This window comes from Solea senegalensis, linkage group LG3 (assembly GCF_019176455.1).
Source record: "Solea senegalensis isolate Sse05_10M linkage group LG3, IFAPA_SoseM_1, whole genome shotgun sequence".
Taxonomy (NCBI): Eukaryota; Metazoa; Chordata; class Actinopteri; order Pleuronectiformes; family Soleidae; genus Solea; species Solea senegalensis.
The window spans coordinates 22,508,842-22,529,484 of record NC_058023.1 but is presented as its reverse complement, the minus strand read 5'-3'; the positions used below and the strand labels follow the sequence as shown (position 1 = coordinate 22,529,484).

Genomic DNA, 20,643 nt, shown 5'->3' with positions numbered 1-20,643 from the left:
GGCATTTGATCAAGAGTCCGAGTGAACGTACATACTTGTTAAATGTCCTTTGCACTTGGAACAAGTTGGCAAAGTGAAAATAATCCACAGACTAATCGATCATGATAATAATCATTAGTTGCAGCCCTAGTTTCTTTTATCCGGACTGTAAACGGAATATGTTTGGCTTGAGGGCAAAACAAGACATTTGAAGTAATTTTGAGGTTTGGCAAACACAGACATTGACATTTTTCACCGTTTTTCTGACATTTTGTGGATCAAACAAATGATAAATTATTCAAGAAAATCGCTGACAGGTGAATCAATGAAAAATAAATAATAATTGTTAGTTGCAGCCCTTCATTGGACACTTTTCTGCATGGAGTCTGATGCACACCGAGTAGCGCCAAGGCAGCTAATTAAGGGCAAAAAGGTCATTGCTATTTTACAATTAATCATTTCCCAAAAAGGGAAAAAAGAGAGGGGTGGGGGGGTCATTAGTGGCTGGCTTCCATGCTGAGGAGCATCTGCTGGGAGACAGAGTAGATAACTGGTTATGGATGGAATACTTAAGTCTGCTGCCCTCTGATTGACTGATTAATATTTCATGCTGCTTATCAGGCAGTATGGCGGCATTATCATAAATATTTAGGCCCGAGCTGTAACAGTGCATGTGTATATGGACGTAGAGAATTTTTTTGTCTCCTAAAAAACAGATCTATATGATTGGGTGCAACACTAAGCCAATGAAAAATGCATTTCATAATATAATATGAGCTGATCTGCAGCGTCAGCACGGTGTGGTTGACAGTGGCTTGGTCCAAATGACTCTGCAATAGTTATTAGATTATGATTCAGCATTCTAATTGGTGAACAGAAATACAAAACCAACTGTGTCATCTCTTTAAGAGTATCAATGTTATGCATGTAATGAAAGACTTATGTCTGACAGCCTGCATTGCCATGTAGCTTTATTCTGTTTTTCTGTCCAACTACCAAGTAGAAATGAGTCATTTCTCAGTGTTGCAATGATAATGTGTGAACCTTCAGAAAAACAATCAAAAACAATCACACCAAACATGTGGTGAGCTCAGTATGGGACATTTTCAAAGCTGAAAGCAATTAACATCTGCAACAAACTGATGTTAAGGATATAATGTTGGTGTTTTACCAGCTCATGGACTGCAGCTGTAGCTGCCACCTAGTTGTAGTTTAGCTGCCCCTCCTACTAAAATAAATGCAATCATACGTAGTACAAAATAAAGATGAAATGTATTTTAGATTAAATAAAAATGAAAGCCATTTCAAAACACTGTTTACCACAACTAACATTATTTTACATAAACAGGTGAAAGCTGCTTTTATCTGTTTATTTAATTAAGCTAGTAGTAATATCACAAAGCTGGAATAAAAAAAAAGAAAATCTAAAAACATTTACACTGTCCCTATATATGTATATATTAGTGATGCACTGAAAATTCGAGACAGAAGCGCACAGCGCAGGAGTGGTGCGCAGAAGAAAGGCTTGTCTCGCTATAAACGATGAGATCCTCCTAAATATTTTCATAGATTCTTAATTCATTCATTCTTTGAAGCATGAACATTAATCTATACAATGGACAATGCAATGCAATGCCTTGACTTGAGTGAGGTAAGTACACACAGTCCCAGCCATAACAACAAAATCTGATTGAAAAAAAAAAACCTAATTTGTGTGATGATGTGTGATTGTGTTGTAGGTGTATTAAATTGCGTACCAGGGCATTTTGGTCACGCCTCTCGCGTGATAGACGCGTTTGGTGAGCAGTGACGCGACAAAATCGCACCCATCGCATCTGTCACACAAATCGCATCTGGCACACAATGGCCAACAAGCATTGAGATTCTCCAAATGACGCCACATACTTGCCAGTGGCCATACTCAGCTCAGGGAAACGTATTATTTTTGCGTGTGGACACTCAGTACGTCACTTTATCTCTCACGTTAAATTTGGGAGTCCCGTATGGGCGAGAGTCTCTCGACTTTCACGTGACAAGCTCGCGGAGCTCCTGAAGTTAACGGTGAAGCTCGCCACGTGGTGTCCGGCTCTGTATGGTGTTGTGAAACCACACAAGACGACGGTTTCTTCTCTGCAGGCGTTTCCACAACAGAGAGTAATTCTGATGGTGAAAATATATGCCCGTTACTTCTGTTTAAAATGCGGCGACTTGTGGCCAATGCTCCCGTGTCACAAAATGTACAAATATAGTGGTGCAATAGACGCCATGGGCGTGTAGCGACGCGACAAATATCGGTGTGAACACAGGATAAGAGGTTACTGGCCTTATAGTCAAATATTGTTTTGTTTTTTTAATACTGCAATGTATTGTTATTCTATTAGCTTGTGGGTTTTGTTTTGGTTTTTATGGGGGGGGCTGGCTCCAAAGGCACCAAACCACCTAGAACCGCCACTGCACAGTACACATTGACTTTATAATCCTCTCTGCTCATGGTCACAATCATGAAATGGATCCCCTCCCTCCCTCCCTCTCTCCCTTTCTCTCCCCACCATCACTATCCTCCTCCTCCTCCTCCCTCCTGATACAATACAGTGAGCAGAGAAGTGACTGTGGGCTGCAGAGACGAGGCTGAGGGGAATCCCTGCACAAACCGTCCACTCACACAGACCTGACACCGCAAAAAAACAACAACAAAAAAACGCGCGTTTATTTTTTACAATTAAAACCGCATTTTGTGGGGTGGGGGGGTTGTACAGTCAACAGCTTCTGTAGCATGAGGAGCACGAGGGTCATTGTCAGGAGACGGACACGCCGAGGAACATAATAATAATGACGAGAAAACAAACGTGGAGATAAATGATGCTAGCAGCGTAGACATTAGCTTACCTGAGCAGCTGTCAGTGATTAGCGACTGATGAGCCTCTTCCTCCTCTCCTTCCTCTTACTCTTCTTCTCCTTCTCTTAACGATGCTGCTGTTTCTTCTTCTGCGCTCAGCTTCACTGTCTCTCCCTCAGCCTCCAAACCAAACCAAACCTCTCCCTCTCCCTCTCTCCCTCTCTCCCTCTCTGTCTCTCTCTCGAGCGCACGCGCTCTCTCTCTCTTTCACACACACACACACGCACACATTCATATTGTTTCCACATTGCATGCCGGGAACGTGAGGGGTGTAGTTCATTCATGACTGCAGTCAGAGTGCGTGAACCCCATTGGCTGAAAGGATAATTAAGCTGATTTTTCAAATTAATATTACTAGAAAATTACAGAATCAACCAAAATATGAATCACCACTGTAATTTGATTGCATCCTTACATTAAAGGTCCAGTATGTAACATTCAGAAGGAGTTTACTGGCAGAAACTGAATATTCTACCACTGACCATCATTATCAGACAGGGGTAAACCTGTTTACATTATTCCAGTATACATGACATCTTGTAGTCGTCGCTAAATTAAGAGAAAGCACAGAGTACTGGACCTCATACTTGGTGTTTAATCAAATGATTTCAGGGAGGAGATTGCCGTGATTTGGGATCTCACAGAAACTTGTGCGATTTAATGTGACTTCAGAATATAAATAGATGTGGAGGCGGACTAGCTGTGTTTTGTGCTGAGAAAAGCAAAAAAAAAAACTGCAGTCGGAAGAGCCAGATGGGGACCAAAATCTTGTAGTGTGGGGCAGATTTCAGGTGAAGATGCAACTGCTTTTATCTTTTTTATCTGTGTGTGTGCCCTGCTTTTAGCCATTTTAAAACAACAGATGCTATGGCAAACAATTGTCCTACTTCAGGTCTTATAGTATGTGCCCAAAGACGAGAAGTGCTTCATGAAGACATCCCTTGGACCAGACCCGGCCCAAGGCATTTAAAGTTAACTAAGCGAAGATTCTTGGTGAGACCCTGATCACACTACTGTTGAAACTGTAACACTAACAATAGTGTGTAGAGTAGAAGTTTGCTCATTTAGTGCACATCTGAAAACCAAAGTCATTAAACTGGTTTAGTGCAAATTAATACAAGGCCACTTTAGTAATTTTACTGCCCTTTAAGGTTAAAAAAAAACCCAAGAGTGACTATAATTTATACAATTTAGAGTGTTACCTTTGTAGCACTGGCTACTCTGAAAAACATGAGCTTTCAGTTTCAGTTTTTTCAACTGATCACCGGGGGAAGGTGTATACATGATGGGAAATATTCCAGTTAATACTGGCATAACCCATCTTATTCTCATAACTGAAATAAGGGCATATGATATGATATTATATATGAAATGCTAAGGTAATAAGTCATAGAGTTACGGGAATACTTCCGTACCATGATAAACAACCTAGGTATTGTGTGCACGTAAACATGGTCACCGTTTGTAAAAGTGTATAATTGTTTTTAAAAATTAAAACATTTGTAGCCCCAAAAATTTGACTTTTATAGATATCTTAGGCAAGCGCCTTGCTTTACAGGGGTTGCCATCTTGTGGCGCTATGTTTCTACTGCAGTAGAAACTGTGTGTACGAATGTACATATACTGGGATTGTGTTGAAGCTAATTACACTTTAATGAGAAGCAGTGGTCCAGTTGCTGTGATAGCAACTAATTGATTACAAATGTAATGTTACAACACTGACTCTAGCTGTGTTTCACTAGTTAAATGCTAATGCAGTGTCTCTTCATATGTCCCCCCATATCAGACTTTGATCCGACTCTTGTAAAAGAAATGGTGCCCTAATGGACAAAAATGCTGCTCGCTAAAGTGACTGTTTGACTCACAGCCCCACGCTAAAACCAACTGCTAGTGCAGGGGTGTCAAACGTATGGCTCGCAGGCCAGAACCGGCCCACCAGAGGGTCCAATCCAGCCCGCAGGATGAATTTGTGATAATTTCACATTATAATGTGAAATACTATCATTTTCGGGCCACACGGTGGTGTAGTGATTAGCACTCTTGCCGCGAGAAGATCCGGGTTCGAGCCCCGGTTGGAACAAGGGCCTTTCTGCATGGAGTTTGCATGTTCTCCCTGTGTGTGCGTGGGTTCTCTCCGGGTTCTCCGGCTTCCTCCCATAGTCCAAAAACATGCAATGTGGGGAATAGGTAAATTGGACACTCTAAATTGACCATAGGAGTGAGTGTGAGAGTGAATGGTTGTTTGTCTCTAGCTGTGTGTGGCCCTGCGATGGACTGGCGAACTGTCCAGGGTGTACCCCGCCTATTGCCCGATGAAGCTGAGATTGGCACAGCACCCCCCGCGACCCTCTGGTGGAGGATAAAGCGGTTAGATGATGACTGACTGACTATCATTTTCAGTCTCAGAAACAAGATGTATGTGTAAATGAAGCATAACCTTCTTGAAATTGCACTTATTTTTCTCAGGGAATGTCAGGTTGTTGACAGTTCTTGTCGTTTTTGGTTAATATGCTATTATTTTACTGGTCCTGCCCACTTGAGATCCAATTGCGCTGTAGGCGGCCCCTATGACTTTGACACCCCTGCTCCAGTGGTAAAACCACAAGGAAGTGTCCAATGGCTGCTATTTATATGTGGCCTCTAAAGCAAAATATACATTAAAAAAATTTATTGTTTCTGCCTTGAGTACTAGTGGCACCTGCCTCACCGGTGCGCAGTAGGTGCCTTTTTAATTTTTGACAATAGGTGCCCTTCCAAATGTTTGTGCACCACAGGTGAGTTTGTTTGCTATTTTCACTAATGTAGCGCCAATTCAGGGACAAAGAGGTGGAATTACCTGATCAACAGGTTCTTCATGAATCCACTTGGGTTGCACACAAGATTTCAAACGCTCAACGAATCATCTCCTCCTAAAAGCCAAATAAAGATCTGACTCACTTCCACTCAGCCTGGGGTTCGGCCGACACAGCATTCCTCCATCAGCAAGAACTGGAAAAAAAACAAAAAAAAAACAACAACCATGACTCAGCAGGAGCATAAACACGTCAAACAACATGGGGGAATGGGGCCATTTTTAATTTATAAGCACTTGCGATACGCTGAGGTCTTGGAAGCTCAATCCTCCCGCTCTGGAGGATCTGCTCTGTCTTCCAGGAAAACAACAGCCAGGACAAGACGCAACAGCAGCCACCACGGGGCATACACCAGACAGGAAGTGGCTTCTTAGGCTGCTTAATGTCAGTGGATATTTACTGTCACTGGGTGGGCTAATGCATCCTGCAGGGCACAGCTGCATTTACCACAGGACAGCTCCATCTTACTGGGCAGCCAGCGCATAATGAAGCAAGCAGGGGGGAGGAGGAGAGATGGATGCAGTGGTGGTGACAGCCAAATCCATTCTCACCCTGGGAACTGCCTCTTTGTGTACAGCCAAAGCTGTTTGTCTCACAACATCCAAATGATCCAGCAAAATTCAAATATTTATTTTATTTTATTGGTTACATTATTGAGGCTTTAATAAATGAGTTTTTATTTTACTTTTGGTCGTGAAAACGAGCCAAGAGAACTTTGTACTGTGACGTACTTCCAAATTTCACAAATTGAATCCAATTTTGAACATTGAGTACTTTTTGCTCAGGTGTGTTTATACAGAGAAAAGAAAAACAATGTAGTGCTGACAAAAAAAGCATATAAGACACTCTGTTCATACTGTACATTTGAACATAATAATGGAAAAAAAGCAGCCTAAATGCTCTATGTTCTAAGGGCTAAAGGTATATAAAGGTAGCAGTAGCTCATTAGCGTGTGTGTGTGCAGACTCTGTCACAGTAAGCACTGACAGCCATAATATTGATCATTTTTCATGTATTGCCTTCATTTCATTATGAGGCCCTGCCCCACTGCTGATGCCATTTCATCTTAATTCACTTTTGAGACAGGAAGAGAATGAGAGAGAGAGAGAGAGAGAGAAGGAGACGCTGCTACAACAGAAACCAACACTGCTACAATTACAATTTGTTTATTTTTTTTAATTAACATTTATTTCAAATGCACATAATCAACAGTGAAAACAACGCATGGTAATATATTTCCAGAGCAAACAGGATATCTGAATGTCAACAAGTGGCTGGGGCGCAGTGTAGCATCTCTTCATATAATGAATTAATCATCAATACATGAATATATAGATGTTTGTGATAGATACACACATACACCAACTGCTTGTTGATTTCCACAACGGAAAAGCCAGAAATTCAGGAAATTATTTTATTTTATTTTTTTTAATGCATAGTTAAAGTTGGAATCTTAAAAAAAGAATTCTGAACAAAGTGGGTTATTTATAATGTATCTAAGCACTCTATGTTCTAGCACGGCTCTCTCCGGATCCTCTCATCAGGCACCAAACACAAGAACGTCTGCATCTTGTTGCTGTAACGCTCTTGCCAGTTTTTGAAAAATGGCAGGTTAGATTCTCGTGTTCGACGGCGGGCTCATGACCCGGACCAATCAGTGGCCGGATGACGTCACATTTTAGTATCGGCTCGGTTCACTTGGACTCTCCCCGGAGCAGGTACCAAAAAAGGCACCAGGTACCGGGTACGGTCGCAAATGGAAAGGCAAACAAAACTGAGTGGAGTCAAGCAGAGTAGTGCTAGAACTGTCTAATGGAAAATTCATACTGAAAGTGTTAAAGAAAAAGCGTTGTTTAGAGCCAAGAGGACCATAAGCTTCCTCATATGAAGACATTAAAAACAAATAGATCACTGTAATATTTAAAGGAACATGCATTTGCTTTTTCTGATTTCTAGATTAAGTGTTGGTTAATCAAAATTGTGGTTAATCAATGTAGTGCTTCTTAATAATGAATAACCCTTTCCAAGTGATGGCTCAGTTTTTACTTCAAACATGGCTCCCAGCAGGGACTGACCAGATTTAACCCATGCCTGGTTAAAGTCTGCAATATTTTAGGAATTTGATCGCCACTTTATCTTAAAATTGATGCACAGACACATGCTGATCCACTACTGCTACCATCATTAGATCAAATGTGTTAACTTTGTGACTCTGGTGTTTAAAAGTCTACATTCAGATAAGCAGCAGTGCACCTACAGCTCCCGTGTCCCAGTGAGCTTAAAATGCTGGTTTTCTCTATGGTCTTTGGTGTAGGAGAGTGAACTGTATTTAAATGTCAGTTTCCAGCCAAAAGAAAAATGCTATCCAACAGCAAGATAAATTGGCAAATAGCAGGCACAGAATTTTGTTTTCCTTGTGTCCCTGCTGACAGCCATGTTCTTTTCGACAACAGCAACTGTCCCTTTGTCAGACTGGTTCACGGTGTCAGCAGAAGTCTTTACTGACAATGTGTAACTCAGCCACACTTCACAACCCCCCCCAGTGATTTAAGTGATGCTGTAGTAGCAAAAAAGCCGCTTCTCATTTCAAACAAGAGAAAAGAAAGCAACCGTCAAACGAAGTTGATTTCTATTATAGGTCATCTAGTGCACAATGCACATTATTTATTTCAACGTTGCACCTATGCAATGACACAGGAGTCAGGGCTTTTCTTTGGTGTGGAGGGAGGAGAACTGGCTAAGCGTGGTTTAGCAGGTTCGGCGGGTTTGTACTGGTACGTGCCTGTGCCGAGATCGTAGTGCAAAGTGCTAGGTTGAGCTGGTGTGCTGGGTCGGTATGGAGATACGCTGGGCTGAGCCGATGTGCTGGGTCGGTATGGGGATACACTGGGTTGAACTGATGTGCTGGGTGGGGTTGAACTGATGTGCTGGGTCGGTATGGAGATACGCTGGGTTGAACCGACGTACTGGGCTGAACCGATGTGCTGGGTTGAACTGAGGCCCTGTACTGCAGCAGATACTCTGGGTAGATTTGGTGCTCTTTAAATACCACAAAGATAGAAGGGCTTATGACATTATCCACGCAGCTGTTATAGAGATTGACATTCCCGTCGTCCTTGGAAGGAGCGCGGGTGTAGTCTGAGGAACCTCTGGTGTAGTCTCCCACCAGCACCCGCGAGATGAACATGGATTTGACAGCAGAGTTACTGGTGTAGCTGTGGGAGTATTTGGCATCACGGGCAAAGTAGCTTCCTACGTTTGAATACAAAGAGGTATCAGCATTTTGAGTTACTGTGAGAAAACATGAGTTTATAATGTACAGGTAAGCTAATGTTTTTAAACTAGTGTCGAGGATTCATTCAGTATCACATACAAGACAGAAAAGCATTTCATAACAATTATGAAAATGAATTCACTTAATTCATTCACTTAGTTCATCTTCTTCACAACACAATGCAGCGCAATGTCAATTTGTTACCAAAACAAAAACTACGAATCACAAAGAGCACATTTTATAGAAAATTGCACCTCTTCCATAAGCAGTTCCATGAGTTCCACAGATTCGCCAGTCAAAGTTGGTGAGGCAGATGGCATCAATGTGTTCGGAGTCAGTGCCGTGAAAAAGCTTTCGTTCCTTCACGTTCTGTCCATCGTTCGCTTTCTTCATCTGATTCTTCTGCCTTCATTAAAACATACAAGAAAAGAATCATTATGCAAAGTACATACACAAACACATGAGACTGTATACAAAAAAAGCAACTCTATTTCTGTCTTTATTTATAACCACACTAGTACTTTAAAGACCTTTTACTGCCTCTTAGAACATGAAGATAACAAGTTTATGGTCATGTTAACATTCAAGGCCTTTGCAGGCACATTTTTAGATCGAGGTCGATTTTTCAAAAATGTTTTTTGAAGCGTCTGACAGGTACACGTGTAACAAATCAGACTTGAGCCATCAGGTATGTGTTAAAGGAGATACTTCAAAACCTAAGGTCACATACTTACCACTGAAAGACTTCCCAGAGTGATATATTCTGAATCCTCTCGATACTGACGATGTCAAAGCCTTTCATGGTTTTACAGAACAAAGATTCAATCTCCTTGAATTCATCGGACGAGCTTTCGAGGGAGACCCGCTGGAAAATAAAAGCCACAGAGAAATTTGTTGCAGTTACAGTAACTCAAAACATGTACTTTTAAGAACCATTTTCAGGTACGAAAGGCAGCGGTAGGAACACATGTGTATATACAAGTGTGTGATTTCGAGGTGTTTGAAATCCTCTGTTAAAATGTACCTGAGATTTATGTATTTTATATTATGGTAACGTAACACATTGTCTCCACACACAAACTCTGCTCAAATAACCCTACTCCTCAAACCAGACAAAGACCCCACACTCTTGACCAGTTTTCTCCCTCGAAATCACTTATAAATGCTTATCTTAAAATCATAAGCCATTACTCAAGGGCAGACCTTGAGCAATATGATTTTAAGATACCAACAACACACGCAGTTTAATTAACAGATTACAGCTGTACACATACTGGAAGCAATAAATATCTCACGCCTTTATGCAGACGATTTATTACTTTTGCTACGAAACATGCAAACTTAACTTCTTCAAACCGTTACACTCAAGCTCTCAAAGAACATCATCTACTCCTCTGCAGGCAGGCAACATCAGATACCTGGGTATCAGTATTTCCTCCAGACTTTTAAACATGCTGCCTCTTGGTCATCATCCGCCGCCATGGCCTCAGCTTTCGTTCCTATGCCAACAACACACACCGATACAAACCCTCCACCCTTCTTCCCCCACAGACACTTTGTCAGCTGAATGATTAGAGATTAAAACTTGGATGTCATCCAACCTTCTCGTACTCAAAAGCAGTAAAGATTAAGTCTGCCGTGGAAGGTTGGAGAGCTCCACCGTGATGTCGATAGCTGCTCCACCCCTGGTGGTTTGCAACCTAGGTGTCATCATGGACTATATAATTACTTGCATTCTATGCGGCTATGTGCACTTGTAAATAGATTGTGGTATGGGATACGAGAAGACCTATCAATGTCCTCTAGGTGCCCCAGCGATGTGTTTTTGTTGATGCTCAAATGGACCTGGGGTGGACCGAGTTGTGGGTGGGAAGGTCCCTCTGGTTTGGCAGTGGGGGCCAACTGAGATTGTGACAGGAACTAGCACTTGGTGGCAACTACCCCCCAATGGATGGACAAACACTAACGGGTTTCCCCCTCCCTCAGTTAATGACTTAATATGCTGTTACAAATATCAATGTCATGTCCTTAACTCATTTCCAAGCAAAAGCACTCCAAAGTTTCAATTCCCGAAATTAATTATTTTTTTAACTAGGCTTTTATTGTGAAATATTTTAATGACCACCACATGAGTGACATCACACTGAAGAGTCTTAGCATTTTATTGAATACAGAGGAGCAATCAGTGTGTTTAAATGTTTTACAACAATTTTCATAGGCCAACCCTAAAACAAAGCAGATGACATCATTAAAAGGTGACCAATGAACGGTCCGCTACCTTGAATTTAAATACAGATGTCTGTGGGTTTTAAATACTCAGTATCAGCCAGACACTAAACAAATCTGTTTATTACATGCTTCACCATGCACAGACAGTATATCTGTTACACAGTAGGAGAATTATGTCTTTGAAATAGCTTGCAATGGTTGCACAAATGTGTTATTAACAGCTTCATAGTTTAAAATGTCTAAAATAACTGTACTGTACCGATATCAGTATTGGCAGATAATCTGGTTTGTGTAGAAAGTGTTTTGGCTAATAAGGGTACATTGAAAGTAGCAGAAAGTAGCAAGCGCTATTCAAACACATAATATTTTAATAATTTCTATTAGTTTAATACAGAAATACATGTAATAGCTTTAAATGACTTGTCTGTTTTCTTTTTCGCACTGTCCCTGCTGGCAGCCATGTTTTCACTCAGCATAATGTGACCCGCCACGAGAAAACCAGCAACAAGTCAGCCCAGCACAAATTGAGTCAACAAAGAGAAATTGATTTTTTTACAGAATATGCAAGTTGCAATTTCGAAGAAGCCACTCAATGCTTCAAATCCCAGTATTGCGGGTCTAAACACCATAAACTTTGTATTTGAATTAGGCTTGTTTGATCGCTGTGAAACGATTCCGAGTTATGGTGTTTCAGTGCTTTTGTTGTTTATTCGGCCAATCAGCTGCGCGTCACAGAGGAAACACATGGCTACTTTAGTTACTGCTACTTCAAGAAGCTGCGTGTGTTTTCATCTCACTTCTGCTATGCTACGGAAATGCTACTGAAGAAGCCACAACGTGTAGCCCCAAACTTTCTCCCGAGCTTATAAACAACAAACGGGTGGATTCTTTAGCAACCGAAAGAGTGGCAGGACATGAGAATAATTGGACAACTTGCATCAAACAGATGTGAGCATATTAATGTGAATAACAAACCAACCTGATGTGCTTGAATAATGTGCGAATGACAGCTTTGTGTATGAAGTATTGACTGGGATGCTAATGATTTAGCAACTATCTGAGAGTTAGCACATCATCAGATCATTCATCAACAGACTGATCCATCCACACTACACCACAGAACCACTTAAATGTATATTATTTGATATTAGAAATATGTATCTATCTTTGATACTTCTAACTATTAAGTATATTACCTTTCTTGTTTTTCATTTTTATGAAATTTATTCATATTTCATATTATTTTTCTCTGGGAACGCCCTGGGACCTCTTCATAGAACCCTCGGGGTCCCTAGACCTGTTATTGATAACTATTGTTCACTACAATAGTTTATGTCCTGTGGGCTAACAGATACCAGATGTCACCGACAGCTAGACCAGGAGGGGGTTAGACTATGTAAATGATGATATTGTCTCTTGGCTCCCAGAAGGTGTAAATCTATGAGGCTAAAATTCTTCCTAAACCAGTTTGAGGAGTGCCTAAATTCAAATGGCCACATCTACTTTAAATATTTTCAGATTCCCAAGTGTGACACTGTTGGAAAGCTTAGAAATCACACGTTCAGAGTCTGTAAATAACTCAAAATGCCCCTCGGGAGACTTGATCCTGGTTTTTCCATGACACAGAGCACAGCCAGATGAGGTGTAGTAAGGTGTTGATGTTGTGTAAACACTTCTACCAACCATACAAGTATCCCTCTACAACAGGTGTTGTGTTGTATTCATAGTACCCTGTATCCTGTTTCAGGAAGTTGGGTCTTATCCCAGTGGCCTGGTGTATGGCAAAAGGTTGGTTGACTCTTAGGTCTCCTGGAAACAAAAAGAAAACCCCAAAGTAGTTAAGTGTTGTTGTTTGAATAAAAGGAGATGTGCACTTTATTTTGGATACTGTACCTCACGCTCTTTGTCAGGACGTCTGCTACAGAGACAAACTGGGGTCGTCTCCTCACAAGCCTCTTTGTGCCATAATGTTTGTTCGTTTGGATCATTTCTGATGTAAAAGCAAAAAACATTACTATTACACCACTTTGATATTTTATTACTGTAAGCTTGTGACTCATTTGCATAATATTTGATTACCCTGGAAACTGAGTGAGTATGACTGTGAGCCAGTCGTAAACTCCACCACATCTTTGTCATTGATCAGAAACTTCTGCTCCAGTTTGGTGCTGTCAATGTCGGCTGTGTCATGTCCACTACCCTGCAAACAAGACAAATGAGTGTGTGTTCAATCAGTAGTCACTTTGGTATGTAGGGATTATTGCCTCCTCTGAATTGAAGTAAAAACAAAAAAACACTTGTTTATGACAAAGAGGTTAATTAAATGGTGCAATAAGCCACTTTTTTTTGTAGCTTCACATATAACAATTTTTAATGGAGGCCACCATATTGTTCTGCCATAAATAGTGAGAACCATGGATCTATTGATCTGCTTCAATGCAGGGCAGCTCCACCACCTTCAAATTTGATTAGATTATTTGACAGCCTGATAAGGGAAAGGCCATATTTACTAGGTTCTGTGTCCAACTCATGTTTAGTATGTGTATTCGGTGGTGTCATTAATACTGTGCCATTCAAGCGTTACTAGAATGGCTCATTTGTGTTTGAATTGGACATGTGTGGGTAACAGCCATCCTCCTCATATAACCTCCAGGAAGTTTCCATGGATTGTTTTTGTAATTTGGCTACTATCTGGGTTGGGTTTGGCAACAATCTAGCGACTGGCTGCAGTCAGAGCAGGAGATGTTCACCCCTCTGCAAATGAATTGCCACTGTTGGCTGATCCATAAATAAAATCTAAAATATATAACTACTTTAAGAAATTACAACATAAACTGAAAAAGACAAGTGAGCCAAAGTGTCTCTTTTGCCGGCCAGCGTAAAAGGAGGAAGGTTGTCAGAATTGTGACATTAAAAAAAACAAAACAAGAATTGTTTCATTTGTAGTTCTTAACATATTTAAGATGTTTTTTTGTTACTCACTTTATTGTCCCTCCCATGATATTCTTCTCTCCCAAAGCGTCCATTACAAGAACATACACACTGCCAATTATGCAAATGAGGTGAGGACATCATTTAGCGAATTACAGGACAGCTACAGGACAATAGCTACTTTCCTGACAGAGGAGTTAGCAACACTGGCTACTATCCTCACTGCTATTAGTCGCCGTCCTTGAAGAAGCTGTTGTGACGACATTTTTTTTTAGCCGTGAAATGGGTTACATTATGTGTGGATGTAAAGGTGCTCAGGTGTGTTCTCACTGAATGAAAAGGAATGCGTGTGACTCAGTTACTCACAGGGGAAGAGTACATGTTCCATATCCCTGAGCCATCCTCCCAGTGCCAGATCCATTCAGTGGTGTACATGAAGGTGGGCTCCACCAAAGAGTTAGGAGTAGAGAGTCGCCGTACGTTGTTCTGTCCGCAGGTCATCGTGTCAAAATGCACTGGTGGGGTGCTACAACTAAAGACAGTAGACGTAGAGTGTTAATTCGTGGACTCTAGTTTCCTGAAACCCAAGTCTCTAAGGATTTAAAGAATGATGGAGACATTTTGGCTAATATAATAATATACTCAAAAGAAATGTTAGATATCATATTTTAAAGAAACAACATCTTGTACCAGAATTACACAGCATAACATAAACATAACATAAATCCCCATTAGATGTCAGTTGAGGTACCTCTGTGATTTTTTGGGGTCACAGTAGTCCCTCTCAATCTCCTCATTATCAGGCAGGGCGGTCCACTGGTCGCCCTCTCTGACCTCCCACCTGTACGGCATCTTGTCGTGAACTTTGTAACACTTGTCATCTGAGGACACATGGACGACAAGAAGAGTAGGAGTGACAGTTCCCAATATTGCGATGATCGCGTTCAAGTACAAATGACCTTAGATTTTTAATTGATAACTCACCATCGTGTATACATCGTCCTTTGATGAAAAACAGACATATCTCCGTTTTCTCTAAAGGAAAAAAGAGATTTGATTTGTGGTTTTACATTTCACCTTTTCTTGTTTCCTCCACTCAGATGAAGTTTACCTCTCACTGGTCTTTGTCTTCTTCTCCCTCTGGCAGTTTCAGTCAGGTTCCACTGTTCTCCTCTCATCTCACCATTGTCGCTGCATGAGTCATTGTCGTCTTCGGTGCACGGATGCAAGGTACCAATGGAAGCGAGGATGTCACTAGTGGAACGGGCCCGTTGTGTAAGGTTGCTGTAGTTTCCTGTGTTCCCTCTATTTCCACTGTTGCCTCTAAAACCTCCATCTCCACTGTAGCCGCTGTTAACTTCATCTACACTGTAGCTGCTGTTACCTCTCTCTACACTGTAACCTCTGTTACCTCTCTCTACACTGTAACCTCTGTTACCTCTCTCTACACTGTAACCTCTGTTACCTCTCTCTACACTGTAACCTCTGTTATCTCTACACTGTAACCTCTGTTACCTCTCTCTCCACTGTAGCCTCTAACACCTCCATCTCCACTGTAACCTCTGTTACCTCTCTCTCCACTGTAGCCTCTGTTACCTCTATCTCCACTGTAGCCTCTAACACCTCCATCTCCTCTGTAGCCTCTGTTACCTCTCTCTCCACTGTAGCCTCTGTTACCTCTATTTCCAACATAGCCTCTGTTACCTCTCTCTCCACTGTAACCTCGGTTACCTCTATTTCCAACGTAGCCTCTGTTGCCTCTGCTTCCACTGTAACCTCTGTTACCTCTATTTCCAACGTAGCCTCTGTTACCTGTCGAACCCCTGTTGCCCTGGTGACCACCTCTCCCTCTGGCTGCTTTATCCTGGTACTGTTGTCTGTTTCTCTTCTGATCACTGTCGCTGCTTGAGTCATTGTTGCTGTCATCAGCAGGGTCACTGGTAGTAGAGTTTGTCTCTTGGTGCTGACTGGCGTCTTCACCTAGACCGTCTTCAGTGTACAGATCCAAGTCATCGATACAAGTAAGGATGTCGCTAGGGGAAGAGGATCGCTGTTGAAGGTTACCTCTGTTGCCTCTGGTTCCCAGGGGACCACCTCTCCGTCCGTACCACTCTGTTTGTGGCAAATTCAGACCACCGTCACTGCTTGCATCACTCATGCAGTCGTCAGCAGCAGACGCATCACTGTTAGAGGACCTTGGATTTCTCCGCTTATGGCTGCGCGTGTTGCTGTGGTCGCCTGAGGCCTTATCAGAGTTTTGGATGGCCTCTTTATTTATGTAAATGGTTTTCAAAGAGCTCATGAGAGTGTCGGGGAAACCTTTACTCTGCAGGACTTTCAGTGGCTGTGGAGCGTGAAAAGCATGCACCCTGAAGCAGTGGCAGTCACTGTTCAGGTAACGCTCACAAATGTGCAGTCTCTTACAGTCATTTCCGTCCTTACATCGGCCAAACTCCCCATCACCTTTATTGTTGTAATCATGACATATCTGACAAAGGAAGAACAGGAAGCAGGGGAAAAGGTGGTTAAATGAAAATATTGATTGTAATCTGTTTAGAAAAAGTGCAACTGGCAAATTGCAAAGGCTTATAATTGAATTGCTCCATTTTGATTACTCTATGTTCATGTACATATATACCCACACATGTATGTACATATATATATACATATACTGGAAATATATTTCCAATATATTGTGCAGCCCTAAAAGAAAACTGAACTATCCAATTAATATTTACAGGGACCCATGTTTCAATAAACAGAACAAGGTTATTGTTTTTAATTCTAATCCACCTTGTGCCTGTTCAAGCTCTGTGATTTCAGTAAGTCCCCCAACGTGCACATGCTGGTGTTGTGTATGTTGTCAGACTCACATGAGGCAGGAGCGTGTAGTCGCTCTGCAGCAGCAGTGTGCACAGCTCTGTCCTGCTCAGACTCTCCAGTTCATGCTGTTTCAGTATCCCTTCATTGTAAGCAGAATTCAGCTCATGGCAGAAGCTGCACACTCTCCTGTCATAAAACAACAAGCCACGGCATGAGTTTGACTGTTTGTAGGCTGTGTGGAAAACAAGAGGTGAATAAATCATAAACCATGGACTATTCAACTCTGAACTGATATGAACATATTACACTCAGGATCGCACAGGGGAGTAGTGGCTAGCACTATAGACTTGCAGCAAAAATACCCAAGGTTTGTGACCTTGGTCTTTTTGTCTATCTCTATGGAGTTTGCATGTTCTTCCCCCCTATGTGTGGGTTTTCTCCAGATACTCTGGGGTCTGTCCAGGGGGAGAGCAGCTCCAGTCTTGCGATGGACTGGCAACCTGTCCAGGGCATACCCCACCTTTCCCTCTATGTCAGCTGGGATTGGCTCCAGTGACCCTGTGACCCTCATGAGGAGGCAGTTGATAGTGAATGAATATTAAACTTATTTCTTCATAGAATATTTGTGTATTTCCAAAGAAAATACAGATGGCAGTGCTGAGTCTTTGCTCTACACTGCGTGTATTGGAGAGGCCACAGAGTCACTGTTGACTGGCTAATGCTGTCAGGATCAGTGGTTCCTGTCACTTGAGTTTTGTCCAATCAGTTGATTCACTGGCACTGTTTCTCGTGAGTGAGTGTTTTCCTAATGTGGAGAAGCTATGAGCAAAACAACAAACCGGCTCAATCAAAAAACTAATGAATGAAAAAAATAATGTACTTCAATGTACTAATGTACTACTTGTTTACCCATCACTACTCTGGACACCCAGAAAAAAAATCCCCAAAGATCATTACTAGTTATCCTTGGGGTCTCCAGATTGTTTTGGAGACATCAGTTAATTTTCAGCTTAAATAATATAAAACCATGCAGGATCAGAATGAGGTTAGGTCTGATGAAGCAAATGTGACTTGAATAGGTGGCTACAGGGTGGCTCTGAAACGTGTGTTTTAATTCTGACTCATGCAAGATTTATCTGCATCGATAACTGTGAGGGCTGAAGGTCACAGTGCATTGGGATTATGAGAGGAGAAACTCTTACTGTGGAATAAAGATCACATGATACTTCAAAAATAGGACAATTACTTAAAGACTAGTCATAATAACTCTAAACCAGTGACGTGCGGTAAGGTTCATGACTGGGGAGGCACTGACTCCTCTGGAGTCGGATGTACAAATATATAAACCCAAAATAGAAGCCTATATTTCAATTTTGACTTTAATTGAAACATTTAGTTGTTTCAAAAGCTTTTGATTATGCAATAATCAATTCCATACTGTTCATAAATATGATAGCAAGAAAAACAAAATAATCTTAAATATAATTACATAACACATTAAACGATAGATGATTTGTTTATTGGAAATGGAAAAAAACAATACCTACCAGCAAACAATCAGCAGCCAGGAGTGCCACAGTACAGAACTGTCGCTACTCCCTACAACTATACTTTTTGTTGTTGTTTTTTATTTTAATACCAAATGGAAGTTGTTTAATCCAAATCTTACACACCGGAACTGAGACCTGCCCTCACGTATTGTTTTTGTAGAGTGAGTACTTTTTTAGTGTCTTTGAGCATCTATTAAACGCATTACGTGAACTTGCAGGTGAGAGGACGACATATCCCAACTGCTGCAAGTGTACGTGAACGCACCACGTGATTCAAGGCCCTTAAACCAGGTGACGTTAGCACTTTAACCAACCCAGAAACTGACCTTTACAGAGGGTAATTTATTTATTAAACTAAGTTAAACACGAACTAACGTGTTAAGACATTTAAAAACAAATCACCATTTCCACTTATTCCTCGCAAAGTGCTCACGCAAAATCATAGGCTAGTGTTAAGCTAGCTGTCCCCTTTAAATGTCAGTTCAATTAACACCTCTCAGGTAGTTTACCTCGAGCAGCATCCGCTGTAGAGGAAGTTGACACACAGGTGGAGACCCCCGCACGACCACGGGCAGTCTTTCTTTCTGCACAGTCTCAGTCTGGTCCTGGCCACCACCTTCGGCTGCCCGTTGAGACAACACAGAGCAAATTTGTCCCTGTTCGACAGGGTGTCAGTGGAGTCACTGCAGCACACATTGTAGAGCAGCTCGTCGGTGTTCACTGCTCCCTGGTTGGCACAAATAAACTTCAATATTTCTGTTTCCTCCATCTTCGGACACGCTCTCACTCCGTGTCGTTTACCCTCCTGGTCTGAAGGCGACGAGCAGCAGCTTCTGTGGTGTTCAAAGGAGGCGGGGGGAGAGCAGCTCCAGTCTTTGTTTCATTTCTGATGTTTGGAAACCGAAACTTATCTTTTCCCCAGCTGATGATGACGCTGTAACGCCGCCATTGTCCGCTTGGGGGCGCCTCGGTGCTGTATCTTGTTGCCATGACTATGGACATACAGTATTTAAATCCATAGGCCATATCACTTCATACACATGATATAAGTTTACATACAGTATCAAATTATGCATTTAAGGAAAATGAGCTAAATATGTCACATTTATTTTTGAGACAATGGTCTCCAGTAATTCAATATCTTTGCTTTTAATTTATTTATTTAATTTTCTTTCTTTCTTATGGCTTTTGGTAGTGATATGTGTGCTCTGTAGGATCAGACCATTGTAGCCCCACCTCAAGACTGTTCTCTTTTGTTATATGAGGTTAATTGAAATGACATTTTTTTTGAAAAAAAAACCAAAAAAATTATATATTTTTGTTGTAGTTATTTATTTGGCAAATAACAAACTGAATTCACCTTTTTATACATGAATTTGAGCCGGCTCACAGGGCTTCTTCTCTGAGAAGTCAGAAATGAATCAAGCATAACATTCAACCATTCTGTTCAGGAATGCAACTAAATAACAATAATTTGACATTTTAATCAAGAAATATGGGCTTTGATTTATTTTTAGTAAATTTTAAAATTCATGGATAACAATAATAATCATCATATTTAAGCATTAAACATAATTTTTCTTAAAGAGCTTCTACTATACCATACTGGTGTATTAACCATTACAGAAATATAAAAAAATATCAATGCTGTAATTTAAGGCAGCTGTGGCTTTGTGTGGTGGTCTAATAAATATGTTAAGTACTTTACATATTCTCTTTATGTAGATGTGTGATATTACATTTGTGACTTTCAGTAATATAATGAATAATAATCTGCATACTGTGACCCACTTACTGTCAAATTCAATGCATTTACACTTTTATTCATGTGTCACATAAGTTAAAATTGTGACAATTAGCCTCTTCCCAGCTGCACATTGTATTTTTCTTTTTGATGATAAAGTAACAACTAAAATAGTGGTCTAGTGACAAGTAAGTCTTGGTCTAAGGGAAATTAAATAGTCATTTATAAAATTCTAATTATGACCTCTAATAGATTTTAAAGATTGTATGTAATTAATTAATGATAAAATGTGTCACATTAAGTGGCATACACTTTACTACCCATAAGTATGTTTACATAAGTGCATAATTACTTAAAAATAAGAA

At 41.0% G+C, this 20,643-nt stretch overlaps 2 protein-coding genes across 4 annotated transcripts in view; both read right to left on the bottom strand.

Annotated features, from left to right (window-relative positions):
• LOC122766362 (synapsin-3-like) overlaps positions 1-5,773 on the bottom strand; it is a 117,176-nt gene extending 111,403 nt beyond the window's left edge. For 2 of the 3 annotated variants that reach the window (XM_044021136.1, XM_044021140.1), the window contains exon 1: positions 2,866-3,020. The gene's annotated coding sequence lies outside the window, so the exon portion shown is untranslated. Of the gene's footprint in view, positions 1-2,865; positions 3,021-5,711 lie in introns of those variants that run through there. The other variant, XM_044021138.1, reaches the window with a different exon arrangement.
• Positions 5,774-8,349: 2,576 nt separating this feature from the next.
• si:ch73-252i11.1 (uncharacterized protein LOC553517 homolog) lies at positions 8,350-19,402 on the bottom strand. Its single transcript, XM_044021957.1, has 14 exons — positions 19,044-19,402; positions 17,035-17,170; positions 15,938-16,649; positions 15,273-15,299; positions 15,146-15,196; positions 14,913-15,042; positions 14,528-14,693; positions 13,310-13,430; positions 13,124-13,220; positions 12,961-13,039; positions 9,736-9,866; positions 9,256-9,407; positions 8,642-8,979; positions 8,350-8,579 (listed from the first exon to the last, which is right to left on the bottom strand). Exons 1-14 carry the CDS (start codon positions 19,301-19,303, stop codon positions 8,409-8,411), a joined length of 2,571 nt encoding a protein of 856 aa, XP_043877892.1. The 5' UTR covers positions 19,304-19,402; the 3' UTR covers positions 8,350-8,408.
• Positions 19,403-20,643: the final 1,241 nt, after the last annotated feature.